Consider the following 14,532-nt stretch of genomic DNA (forward strand, 5'->3'; position numbering starts at 1 on the left):
CATGCAGTAATGCACTGAGATGATGGGAATGGAATATATTCATCTGAAGGGCGTAGATAAAATCTACAGCATAAGCGAGGCCTCTTCAAACCATAAGATTAGTGCCAGCGTTAACAGGCACAGAAATATACTGTATGCTGACATTTCATTTCACTCGACTAAGAATTTTGACTAAGGCTCTTAGTCACAATCACAATTTTATGGTTTTGAAATGAATATTCTGTCACCATTAAATATCATAAATGGGGTCCATATGACTGGTGTATTTATTTAAGTCTACAAAATCCATGGGACATATTTGTGTGAGGAACAAACTGAGATTTATAATCTTCTTTTTCCTTTGTGATTTAAGGAATCTATCAGAGATTAAAAAAACAGTAGCGCTGTCAAACGATTAATCATGATTAATCGCATCAAAAATAAATGTTTTTATTTACATAGTATATATACATATGTGTGCTGTGTATATTTGTGTGTGTGTGTGTGTATATATATACATATATACAGTGTTGGGGTAGTTACTCAAAAAATGTAATTAGTTACTAGTTACTTCTGTAAATTGTAATGAGATTACTAGTTACTGCATTTGAAAAGTAACTTCACTACTTATTACTTTACTTTTTATTTTTCTCAACTCCTTTTTAATGGTTACATTTAATTGTATTCATCAAAAAGCATGTCTAATTCATTTAATTCATAACACATACATTTTCACAGCAATTTATTAAAAGTTTAACAAAAATTAAATGTTCAGGGCCCTATGAAATGTTTTATTTTTTCTTCAACATATGTTTTTGTGGCGAGTGGGGCGGGGCCGAGGGACGTGGGAACAAGGAGGGAGGCCGGCAATGATTGGGAAATCAGTGACACCTGCGACCCACTGCCGGTCTCGAGTCCCACGTAGGAGATGGAAGGATATAATACTGGAGCGACAACAGTGAAGGACGAGAGAGGACCAGGCCTAGGCTTTTAGTTGTGTTTTGGTTTTTATTTGAGCGCACCAGTCGTCCGTGAGGGGCTGGTGCGCTGTTTTGTGTTTATTTTGTGTTATTAAATTATTTGATTGTCCGCCGGTTCCCGCCCCACTCGCCACAGTTTTATTTTTTTTAGCATGTGTAATTATTTAAATGCATAAAAACAACTTCATTTATTATTTTTTTCTTAAAATAGCCTTATGAAATGTTTTTTTCCCCTCAGAAATTCTGTTGTGTATTTACATTTTTCTGGTTCACAAATGAAGGCATAAAACAAAACAAATTTAGATTTTATTTTAAAGATAAATTGCATTTCTTTTTTCTTCTTCTGAGAAATATATTTTCAATCTGAGTATGAACAATAAACACAAACTATGCAGCATATAGTAAAAACAATTGCACAAATTGTCTTCAACAATACAGTGCAATAAAAGTGCAAATGATTCACAAACTACACACAAAATGAGTGAGAAATATTCAGAGTGCAACAGAAAAAAATAGTGCAACTATCTTTATGAACTGTATAATTATATAATGATTTACATAATATACATATTATAAATGATCGATTCGTTGGCTGTAATCTGTGTCAGAATCGATTTTACTGGGACATCGCCTAACGACCCAAGACATAAATCCCAGTGCTTTATCAGATATGTGTTTCATCCTTGTTTATTTTTGTTTTATGTCAAAGTACTCTGTCAAGTGTTTTTTGTGCTTTTTCTGAGAGTTTTCTCATGCAAATGTGTTATTGTGTGTTTGTATTCATGCACTCACTTTGTTTTCGTTCATTTTCCAAAGCAATAGGCTATGTTAAGTAGTAGTTCAAAAGACTACTTATTGGTTTAATATGGGAGAGTTTGAACCAATCTGCGCACGGAGGTGGGAATAAGCGTCAACAATCATTTCTGTTTGGCTCAGAGGAACGAAAGCATTGGTTTCTTCTGACGAATCAATGTTGTCAAAATGCGATGACGTAATCACATACACTACGGCGCCTCTGAATATCCATAATGAGTCTTTGAGGGTTAAGCGCTAAGATCAATCGTTATCGGGAAACCCCAGCCAGAACTTTACACACAGGCAAACACGGCATGTGTAACGCAGGAAAGCGCGTTCCTATAGTCTAGTAAAGTAGTGTAGTTACCAATATTATTAGTGTAATGCGTTACTTTATTTCGTTACCCCAAAAAGTAATATAGTTACTGTAATCCGTTACTTTGTAACTCGTTGCCCCCAACACTGCATATATATACATACAAATACATGCATGTATATATTTAAGAAAAATGTTTATATATTAGATATATTTATATAGCATATTATATAAATGTATGTAAATATTTCCAAAGAATATTCTGTATATGTCTGTATTGTTTATATATACAAACTAAATATACACAGTACACATGCATATATTATGTTAACAAAAACTTTTATTTTTGATCACTCGTTTGACAGCACTACAAAAATTACAAATAACAGTTTGCATAAAGCTATCGAATCATTTAAGATTATTATAATTTTTTTTAATATAGCAATTAGACTTGTGCCGGTATTCGGTAATGCGATATACCACGGTAATGAATATGCATGATATTGTTATCGTGGGCACTTCTAAATACCGCGAATAATTATATTACAAATTATTCTGAATTTGGAATGCATTTTAAGAATACTATTCCCATCAACTGGTCAAAATGCACAACACCGGTGTATGCTGCTTGAAAGACTCTGTGCTGCTCTGATGTAAACAACCACGAAGAGAAGCACATGGAGGAGCACGTGAGACACGCTGAATGAAAGCACATTCACTCTCTGACAGCAGATGGCGCTAAACTGCAGAAAATGTCTTTACCCTGGAAACCCCTTGAATAAACCAACTGGACTACTTCTGAAACATATTTAAATCATTTAAAATAGCCATTCAGATTTGTGTATTTGCTATGATGTTCATCACAGCGATAAGTACTTAAATATTTAGACTTAATAGGTTATTTTAATCTGGACTACAACGTGCCATAGATATAGTTTGAAAATGTTTTGATTTTTTATTGTTAATTCATACTTTACATCAGAGCTTCATTTTTAACATTAGTTAATTCATTGGTTAACATAAACTGCCAATGACAATTTCTTCTGAACATTCATTAATCTTAGGTATTCCAGTATTTAATAACACGTTGGTTGTTAAAATGTAAATTTGCAACTGTATTATTTAATGAGCTAACATGAACTATGACTTGTATTTTTTTTGTACAAAAATTAATAACTTCTGTAGCAAATGTAGCTATTGTAAATGTTAATGGTTAATTAATGAGATTGTAAAGTGATACCTATAGTTCTTTTGCACTTTAATCTGTGCGTAACTTTTAACTTTATATATTTTTCTTTGTTTTATTTTATTTAAATGTTCAGTTATTTTTGTTATTAGAAAAAAGTTATTTGACCTATTATATTATATTATACTATATTTTGAGCACTTTTTAAAACAAAATTTCAATACCGCGATAATACCGTTTACCGTGATAAAAGCATGAGCTATTAATCGCAACAGGAAAATTTGATACCGGCATATCCCTAATAGCAATAAAGTCATATGGAACAGCTTTACGATAGTTTCATGGTGTTTTTTGCATTCTGGTATTTTGATAGCCCAATTCCTCATTCACTTTAATTATACTAAGAAAATTGGACAGGGTATTTAAAACATTTGACCATTAGTGTTCCACAGAAGAAATAAAGTCCTACAGGTTTGAAATAATGGTTACATGTTGTTTCTTTGCCACATCGCATGTAAAATGAGCAGGATGCTGACTCTATAAATCCAGAGGATTTTAGTTTTACATTGCACAACATGTTGCCTAACTAAAACTTGGAATGAATTGTAGCCTTGCAGCATAAATAAAGAAATTCTTCTTAGACAAAATGTTCTACACATTCTTTTAGCTCCCACTGTTCATACGTGTACCACACTGTGTTGACCTGCCCAGTGTGTGTTCGTCTGTGGGAGTGGACTGCTGTGACATCTGAGATCACTGATGGCCCAGTTCCAGGCAGGTTTCGGAGAGCAGTTCAACACTCCCGTCCTTCCGCCCCTTCACGTAACCCCAGTGTTTCCCGTTAGCACAAGGCCGAGGTCAGACCCCTTCTCAGACTCACTGGCGTCCAGTGCTTGATCATTCCCGCTCCTCTGAGCCAATAAACGTCCGCAGGATTGGAGCTCCTCGTCATAATAAGTGTGTGAACTGAAGTCCACCTCAAAAACTCCCTGCCTGTGAAGCTCCACGCCTGCATTTGCTCCACATTTTTAAAATATTTGTGGTGACCAAGCTGCAGATGTGTGTTTATTTAAAATACTATAGAAAGATTTCTTGCTAGGAGATGCAGAGTGAGTCATTATGAGAGCTTTCTGAGAATTATAATTGGCCACATTGTAAATAATTCCAGTGAAAGGTTGCAGGTGATGAGTCTTAATGATTTTAGGGTACATTGTAAACTGCTTTTTGTTTTATACAAGTTCATATTAAATGGTTCTGCAGTGTAAAAATGATTGTTTTACGTTTCAAATGTTCCATTCATGTACTATCTTAGGCAGTGTTGGGGAGTAACTAGTTACATGTAACGGCGTTACGTAATCTAATTACAAAATTATTGTAACTGTAATTAGTTACAGTTACTAAGAAAAAATGAGTAATTAAATTACAGTTACTTATGAAATTTTTAATGATTACAAAGGGGATTACATTTGAATATTTACACACATCCACATACAGATTTAACTGATTTCTTTCCCAAATTGCACTGACTATTCTGAGACATACCGCGCTAATAATTTCCGGGATGCGGAAATACAGTCCGGTTCGTAGAATCCAGTCATAAAAAAGAAATGCCTAACGCGGACGAAATATGCCACATTTTGGATGACTAAATCAAAAGTAGGTCAGTACACTTGAATCAAAACATGACATGGACTAGTGTCTGTGAATATTAAGCCCCAAAAATGCAATATATGACTTGCACATTCTGCGTGTCTGTGGAAATCAGGCGCGGACTAGACACCGGGAGAACCGGGACAATTCCCGGTGTCATGGCAGCCGATTTTGCCCCACTATTTAATATCATTATTGTATAATTGCACGCCGAATGTACTAAAGCGATCATTTGCGAATCGGCCATTTGATAATTAAATCTCTAATAAGTCATGAAGTGTTAGTCATGACTCGCGCGCTCTCCGCGCCTCCGCCAAACGGGTTGGATCAGACTCAGAGTAATCAATGAGAGAGAGAGAGAGAGAGAGAGAGAGAGAGAGAGAGAGAGAGAGAAAGAAAGAAATAATAGAGTGGACAGCTGGAGCAGAGAAGCAGAACTACTGTTCAGGGTTTCAGGTCAGTTTCATCTGTAAAGATGCTTTTTTTGTCTTTGTTTTTTTATTTATTTAATCAAGCAGCAGCACGTTGCTCATCAGTCATCACTCAAAATACTATATAAAGGACATCATTATTATCAGTTGTAATGTTACAGTTGTAATTTAGCTTGAAAAAAAATCCGATTTTTTTTATAGGTTTAGGGGGAGCTATACAGACAACAACACAACCCTTACGAAAATTAACATTTTAACATTTAACTATAAATCCAGAGAAAATGGTTACTATTGGTTAATTGTGGTAACCAAAAATGTAAAATTATTTTACAAATGTATTTATTTAAAAATAAATACAAATCCATTTGCAAAAAAAAAAAAAGGTTATTTTCGTATACAGTATTAGGATTTTTCTATAAAGATATTGTAGTATTGTAGAGTATTGTATTGTAAAGTATAGTTTTGTTCAATCTTGAGTATTAAAGTCATGAGAGAGATGGATAACAGGGCAAAATAAAGGGACTGAAGAGAAAAATGGAAGTGAAGGTGCCGTTCAGGAGAGAACTTTTAATTATTTAAATGAATTTGAATTTTTTTCCCAGTCCGCCCCTCCTGTAAAGTAATGGCAGAGACATGGTTTCATTTACTACACATAGGCCTACTGAAGCTCGCAGTGTTTTCAACCTCTGCTGCCTCAATATAGGAGTACACGAGCACATAAACACAATTTCTAGAACTGCTCTGTGTCACTTCATATGCATTTTACTTATTTTAGGAAAACTATCATCATATACAAAGAGACAGCAGTTTACAAAAAAACCCCAATGTTTTAGGAGTTTATTACACAGAATACGTCACATGCTTATTAGATAACTGTATTTAAGTTGATGTATATGCTTTTATTTATTATTCTTTAATTTTCACAAATTTATAAAAGTAATCAAAAAGTACTCAAAAGTAATTAGTTACATTACTTTAATAAAGTAATTGAAAAAGTTACACTACTATTACATTTTAAACAGGGTAACTTGTAATCTGTAACCTATTACATTTCCAAAGTAACCTTCCCAACACTGATCTTAGGTAATATAAGGTCATAAAATCTATATGCCAAAGTAATTTTAAATGATTCAATTAAGTTAATGAATTGTTATTATAATGATAATGATTTATTGTTCTAATTATTTATTAATTATTTTATAATTTAATTTACAAAAACACCAAAATGCTATTTTATATAGCACATAACATTAATGTCAACTACCAAGATCAAATGTTGATTCGTTCCCTTTTGCCTGCAGGAGCGGGAAGAAGAACAAGCCACTTCTGAACGTGCAGGTAAATGGTGGAGGAAACGGCTGGGAAGACTCGCCCTCACGGTCACCACTGTTGTCTGCCCGTTCCCCCTGCATCCTACCAAACACCCCCAGTCACCTGGGAGATCCCGCGGGTTTTAGAAGTAAGTGTTTTTTGGTAAACGTCTAGTTTGTGTGTTCCAAAACTTTTTCAGTCATCATACTGTTGGTGCAATACTGCAGATAAAAAAGGCAACAGTTAGACATCTGCGTTATGTTTGCTCATGAAATATGTTGATTTGGCTAAAGGCAGCAATACACATACAGTTAATTCCCAGAATGCACTGCAGTGAAAAATTTGTCTAGTCAACTCTAAAGTTTAGAGATGCTAACACCAAACTCAATTTGAATCTATTTCGAGTACAATCTGTTTTTCTTTAACATCATATAGATAATGTTGCATCCCACGGAAGCTCTCCGCTAATCATGAGGAAGGATATTGGTCTGGATGTCACACACAGGTACTGACTGTTGAACTTTTGGTTGTTTTCATTCCTACGTCCGTGTTTGTCTTTCAACTTCCAGCACAACTGACATTGGCTTTCTTATTCTGCCTCCTTAAAGATTTTCCACCAAGTCCTGGTTGTCTCAGACGTGTCAGGTGTGCAAGAAGAACATGATGTTTGGTGTTAAATGCAAACATTGCAAGTAAGCAAACACAAGAATTTTTTTTAGGAAAAGCACATCTGATTTTACATTATCTTCCTGCTAATGTTTGCTTTAATCTCTTTTAGGGTGAAGTGCCACAATAAATGTACCAAAGAGGCCCCTAAGTGCAGGATTTCATTTGCACAATGTAATATATATATATATTTTTTTGTACGAGATGTAGTATACTGTATATTCAGACAGCTTTGCAGATGATCTAAAGTTGTTTTATTTTTTTCAGTTCCAAATAATATCAGAAGAACAGAGTCAGTACCGTCAGGTATCAATAACCAGGTGGAGCGACCGTCAGAGTCTCAGCAGTACGGAACATTACCGAAGGCAATTAACAAAAAGGCATGTAGCTTTTGTTGAGAGTCACACCCTACTAACTTAGTATTATATATATATATATATATATATATATATATATATATATATATATATATATATATATATATATATATATATATATATACAGTACAGACCAAAAGTTTGGAAACATTACTATTTTTTATGTTTTTGTTTTTAAGTTTCTTCTGCTCATCAAGCCTGCATTTATTTGATCAAAAATACAGGAAATTTTTTTTAATATTGTGATATATTATTACAATTTAAAATAATGTTTTTAAATTTATTATACTTTAAATTATCATTTATTTCTGTGATGCAAAGCACAATTTTTAGGATCATTATCACATGATCCTTTAGAAATCATTCTAATATAATTATTTATTATCAAAGTTGGAAACAGTTCTGCTGCTTAATATTTTTTCAGAACGTGATACTTTTTTAGGATACTTTGATGAATAAAAAGTAAAAAAATAAAAAAAAGAAGCTATGTTTTTAAAATATAAATATTTTATAACAATATACACTACTGGTCAGCAATTTTCTTTTTTTTTAATAAAATACTTTTATTCAGCAAGGATGTGTTAAATTGATAAAAAGTGATAGTAAAGATTTTATTTTTTTTAATAAATGCAGTTCTTTTTAACCTTTTATTCATCAAATATATTAGACAGCAGAACTGTTTCCAACACTCATAATAAATCAGAATATTAGAATGATTTCTAAATGATCATGTGATAGACTGGATGTTACATGTGACACTGAAGGCTGGAGTAATGATGCTGAAAATACAGCTTTGCATCTCAGAAATAAATTATTTTTTTAAAGTATATTCAAATAGAAAACTATTATTTTAAGTTGTAATAATATTTCACAATATTACATTTTTTTCTGTATTTTTGATCAAATAAATGCAGGCTTGATGAGCAGAAGAAACTTCTTTCAAAAACATTAAAAATAGTAATGTTTCCAAACTTTTGGTCTGTACTGTGTATATATATATATATATATATATATATATATATATATATAATATATATATATATATATATATATATATATATATATATATATATATATATATATATATATATATATATATATATAATTAAAATTATAATTAAAAAATACATACATTTCATTTATTTGTATTTTTTGCACTTTTATTTAATTATGCTTGTGAGTACCCGTATGATTTATTGAAACACTATTTTATAATATGGCATACTTGTTTCAAACATCCATTTTTATATCCTATTTTTATTTCTATTTAAAAAATACATTATTTTTAAATCCTTATATTTATTTGTACTATTTCATTTTATGATGCTAGTGACTACCTATAAGATTTGATTCCGTGTTTGCACCTTGTTTGGCTGTTTTTTGGAAAAGGTTTTTTAAGATATGTGTTCCCCCTTTAGGACCACCCTCCATCACTGAGTCAGCTGGACTCCAGTAGTAACCCCTCCTCCACCACCTCCTCCACCCCTTCCTCACCTGCCCCATTTGGTCAGAGCAACCCCCCAAGCGCCACCCCACCACCCAACCCCTCCCCTAAGGGTCCCGTTGACAGTCGGTTTCACTTCCCAGGTTAGTCTTGTTTACACCAATACCACAGAATCTTATTTGCCGTCCGCATGTAAAACCCATTTAAACCTCTGCACTACAGAATCACACTCTTTTTGTAGCACAGCATTATTAAGCACTCTTTTCTTGTTTCCAATGCTCAGAAATTACCTCTTCAATAAATGCTCACTAACCTACTAATAACTGCTTAAGTAACTATCGCTGACGCATAACAAGCAAGTTGTTTAACTGGGTATTTGTCTTTTCCTTGTGGACATTTGTCTATTTGTCCCACTCAATAGCTGCCTGCTACTTTCAGCATAGACAACAGTTTGTCTTCCCTGGTGAGTTAACAATCCTCCAGACCACAAAACTCTTATTAACTCTTCAGTAGTGGTATCTGAGTTCCTAGTTGAGTTATCAGTGACATTTCAAGACAACCTAACTCTGTTTCCCGATCCTGAGAGCTTCAGCTGTAGTGAACTTAAAATTGAGATAAAGTTGTTAGTATTGCTTATACTGTGGTGTTTCGCCTTCTACTGGTTATCTGTGGCAATTGCTATATTTTTTGCAGTATTTTGTGCTTTCAGTTCTCTGTCTCTTGTGCTGTGTATAGAGAACCTAAAATATATGTTATTCAGTTGTTGTAAAGGTCCACCACCAAGTTATTAGCATGCATCACTATTAATATTGCCCTAACTTTAGCATATACACTGTTAAAAAAATGACAAAGAAATAAATAAATAATTATATATATATATATATATATATATATATATATATATATATATATATATTCAAAGACATTTATAAATTGTTACCAAAAATTCTATATTATATATAAATTGTGTTTTTTGGACTTTTTTAATCATCATGGAATCTTAAAAAAACTATTTCAAACTATTTTTTTTTTAAATTCAGGAAGCTTTGAACAGCAACTACTTTCAACTTCAAAACATTAAGTGGAGTAGAAATACTTGGCACACCTTTACATGGAATCTGAACATTTAATGTCACGTGTAACTCAAGAATCCCTTTTTTCTCACAGACGTATCCAGTTCCACACATTCAGATGGAGGTTGCAACACAGGGTAAAACAAAACTTTGATTACTGTTACTTCAGCATTTCTAGAAATGTTTTGACCTCAGGCAATTGAAATGCAAGTTTAATTGGTTCTGGTTCCTTGTGGTACTTTATAATAACTCTGCATGTTTCTTAACTGTAGTTGAAGAGTAAACATTTTCTGGGTCTTAAAAAACACAACTCACTCATCTTGACTGAATCAGTTGCGTAATAAGTTCACATGAAACCAATATGGCAGCACTGACTTCTGGAAAATTTTTCCTGCAAGTTCAAACTCATGATGTATGCTTCAAAGATGCTTTAAAGGGATAGTTCACACAAATGCTTTCCATTATTTTTTTTACCTTTATGTTAATTTCAACCTGTTTCTTTATTTTGATGATTAGAGTCAAACATCCAGTATCTCAAAATATTAGAGTATTTAAATTTTTATTATGGTTTATGAAGTCTTTCCAGTAGCCCCTGCAGTTTTTATTCAATGACCATCCCTACAGTATAAATTCTGAACATTTCTTTTTTTTTTAAACCATAATAATCTTAGACACCCTCCTCAAAGAAAGGAACTCTCAGAAGGTCATTACTGATAGGAGTGGCAGTTCACAGAGTGCTGTATCAAAGCATATTAAATGCAAAGTTAACTGGAAGGAAGAAAATGGGTAGGAAAAGTGGGATGACTGCAAGCTTGAGAATACTATCAAGCAAAGCTGATTCAAACACTTGGGAGAGCTTCACAGGCAGTGGACTGAAGCTGGAGTCAGTGCATCAAGAGTCACCACACTCAGATGTCTTCACGAAAAGGGCTAACAAGCCACTTCTGAAACAGAAACAACATCTGAAGCATCTTACCTGGGCTAAGGAGAAAAGGAACTGGACTGTTGCTCATGGGTCCAAAGTCCTGTTTTCAGATTAAAGTACATTTTGCATTTCATTTGGAAATCAAGATCTGAGGTCTGGACGAAGACTTTGGAGGCACAGAATCCAAGCTGCTTGAAGTCCAGTGTAAATTTTCTGAAGTCAGTGATGACATTGTGTTTTATCAAGTCCAAAGTCAGTGCAGCCATCTACCAGGAGATTTTAGAGCACTTTATGCTTCCATCTGCTGACAAGCTTTATGAAGATGCTGATTACCTTTTCCAGCAGGACTTTAGCACCTGCCCACAGTGCCAAAACCACTTCCAAGTGGTTTGCTGACCATGACATTACTGTGCTTGATTGGCCAACCAACATGCCTGACCTGAACCCTATATGGAATCTATGGGACATTTTTAAGAGAAAGATGAGAAACAATTGATCCAACAGTACAGACAAGCTCAAGGCTCAAGAGCACCTCAGTAGTGACCCACCTCACTGACGTTGTCATTTGTGCTAAAGGAGCCCTGATCAAATATTGAGTGCTTAAATGAACACACTTTGAACTTTTATTTAGATTTACATTTAGTCATTTAGCAGATGCTTTTAGCCAAAGCGACTTACAAATGAGGGACAATGGAAGCAGTCAAAATCAACAATAGAATAATGATATACAAGTGTTTTACCAAGTCTCAGTTAGCTTAACACGGTACATGTAGCAAGGGGTTTTAAAATGTTGCTGTGCAGTTTGGTTACTAGCATGTTTTGAATGGTTGCTAGGATGTATTATGCGTGATTTTAAGCACGTTTTGATGCAGCAAATGCATTAATGTTACGTCAACAATACATGAAACTCACATTAGTTAGATCTTTGTTTTTACAACACAAGCCTTCTACTGTAACTGCACTTAACTTGAAATTTTGAGTAAACAGTTTTGACTGATTGCTCCCTCATGTGGTTCTTGTTTCCAGTCCATAAATACACAAGTCAAATCTATAGGGGAGATGTGAGTGATGAGAGCGTCTCAGTAAACAAGTTATGAAGCGATGCCAACATGCGTCCAGTATACCTGTCTCAAAATAATATGGTGTGGTTTAGACGTCATCACTACAGAGGGAGGATCTGAGACACTGTCAACCTTTGTGGGCACGCATGGTTTGGCCAATTGAAATTTATATCCCTAGTATTTTCGAATAATTTTTTCAAAATTGATCTTAGGAAATCTAGGCTCTTATAGTCAAAATGAAAAGAAGAAAAAAAAAAAAAGATTATTCAATGCTATTTTTGTGTTAAATGAGAAAATATTAAGTACACATTATAACTAGCAGTTTTAGAAAGAAATATGTTAGATTTAACAAAATATATTGCACATAAACAATTTTTGGGTGAACTATCCTTAGATAAATGGTGTAGAATATATCAAATTGTATCATACATAGTTCTGATAACTATTTAAAAGTTATTAGTAAATTTCCACTAAGTTTAGTATGTCCTCTCTTCCATGCAGAGAAACAGAGCAGTTGGATGGTAATGTCAACCAGTCGTCAACAGGCCAAAGTGAAGCTGTGGTGAGTGCCGCAAGAAACCTCCAAACACAACTGAAAGTATTTGTGGGCAACATTTCCAGCTTATCATGGTGTTCACATGGTTTTGTGTGGTCAGTGATGTAAGGTAGTGACCCTGACCTCTAAAAGACAGTACTTAAGCAATTTAAATTTTCCCAGCAGTGCCTCTTAACAGGTGGCTTTAAAAGTCGTGGCCTAGTGGTTAGAGAGTTTGACTCCTAACCCTAGGGTTGTGGGTTCGAGTCTCAAGCCAGCAATACCACGACTGAGGTGCCCTTGAGTAAGGCACCAAACCAACAACTGCTCCCTGGGCGCCACAGCATAAATGGCTGCCCACTGCTCCGGGTGTGTGTGTGTGTGTGTGTGTGTTCACTGCTGTGTGTGTGCACTTTGGATGGGTTAAATGCAGAGCACAAATTCTGAGTAATTCTGGGTCACCATACTTGGCTGAATGTCACGTCACTTTCATTTTGAATTGTGCAAAATTTAAACTGATTTAGGATTATGTGAATATTAAATATACATTTAGCCCTAGAATTGTCTAAATTGGTTATTATTCTTCTCATTCAGGATGAGGAGCAGCAAGGAAATGACGGTCAGGATCAGGAAGGTTCGGATGATGAAAGTGAAGGCGATGAAGTGGATGACCTGCCCAACTGCAGGGGCTACTGGAAGGACCACATAAGGCGTAAGGCCAGCCAGACCAGCGTTTACCTGCAGGAATGGGATGTGCCTTTTGAGCAGCTGGAGCTCGGAGAGCTGATCGGTAAAGGCCGCTGGGGGAAGGTGTGCAGGGGCCGCTGGCATGGAGAGGTGGCCGTTCGCTTGTTAGAGATTGATGGTAACAACCAGGAGCACCTGAAGCTGTTTAAGAAGGAGGTGATGAACTACCGGCAGACGCGACACGAGAACGTGGTGCTGTTTATGGGGGCCTGCATGAATCCTCCTCATCTGGCCATTATCACCAGGTTCACCTTTCTTATCTCTCTCAGTGTTGTGTCATTCATGTAAAGAAATTTATATTTTGTATTCAGCAAGGATGCATTTAATTAATCAAAAGTGACAGTTAAGACATTTACAAAAGATTTCTGTTTTAAATAAATGCTGTTCTTTTTATTCACCATCCTGAATAAAATGTGTCATTGTTTCCACAAAAATATTAAGCAGCACAGCTGGTAATAATCATAAATGCTTTTTAAGGACCAAATAAGCATTTTAGAACAATTTCTGTAGGATTATGTAACACTGAAGACTGGAGTAATTCACTGCTGAAAATTCATTGCATGCAATTAATTGAATTTTAAAGTACCGTATATTAATTTTTTTTTAATGAAATATTTCACAATATTACTGTTTTTACTGTATTTCTTATCAAATAAATGCAACCTTGGTGCGACATTTAGACATTAGAGACATTAACAAACTTGCTTTGGATGGTAGTGTGTGTTTTTAATGTGTAGTATGTTAAAATATATAGTAACATTTGCGTTTTGATTGTAATGTATTTTTGTATTATGGTCCTGCTGCAGCTTTTGTAAAGGACGGACGCTCTACTCTGTTGTCAGGGATTCTAAACTTGACATCAACAAGATAAGACAAATCGCTCAGGAAATTGTAAAGGTATGAAGCATCACATATAATACATGTTCTTGGCTTTATTGAATGAATGATTTATCAGTGCATGTTATTATCCAAAAAATGTCTTTGTAGTCTATCGTCAAAATGTAAAAACTGTAAAGCAGCTAAAAAAATCTGACCATTATATCATCAGTTTGGCTT

The 14,532-nt window shown here is 34.4% G+C and overlaps 1 protein-coding gene across 1 annotated transcript in view; it reads left to right on the plus strand.

The window, feature by feature from the left end:
* Positions 1-14,532, plus strand: part of ksr1b (kinase suppressor of ras 1b) — a 38,475-nt gene that overhangs the window by 21,713 nt on the left and 2,230 nt on the right. Inside the window, exons 6-16 of the mRNA XM_059514170.1 lie at positions 6,639-6,796; positions 7,084-7,153; positions 7,257-7,340; positions 7,427-7,488; positions 7,582-7,694; positions 9,110-9,278; positions 9,557-9,598; positions 10,303-10,345; positions 12,696-12,756; positions 13,324-13,721; positions 14,283-14,373. Coding sequence (XP_059370153.1) covers positions 6,639-6,796; positions 7,084-7,153; positions 7,257-7,340; positions 7,427-7,488; positions 7,582-7,694; positions 9,110-9,278; positions 9,557-9,598; positions 10,303-10,345; positions 12,696-12,756; positions 13,324-13,721; positions 14,283-14,373 — 1,291 coding nt within the window. The remainder of the gene's footprint in view (positions 1-6,638; positions 6,797-7,083; positions 7,154-7,256; positions 7,341-7,426; positions 7,489-7,581; positions 7,695-9,109; positions 9,279-9,556; positions 9,599-10,302; positions 10,346-12,695; positions 12,757-13,323; positions 13,722-14,282; positions 14,374-14,532) is intronic.

Source organism: Carassius carassius, chromosome 28, assembly GCF_963082965.1.
Source record: "Carassius carassius chromosome 28, fCarCar2.1, whole genome shotgun sequence".
Classification (NCBI taxonomy): domain Eukaryota; kingdom Metazoa; phylum Chordata; class Actinopteri; order Cypriniformes; family Cyprinidae; genus Carassius; species Carassius carassius.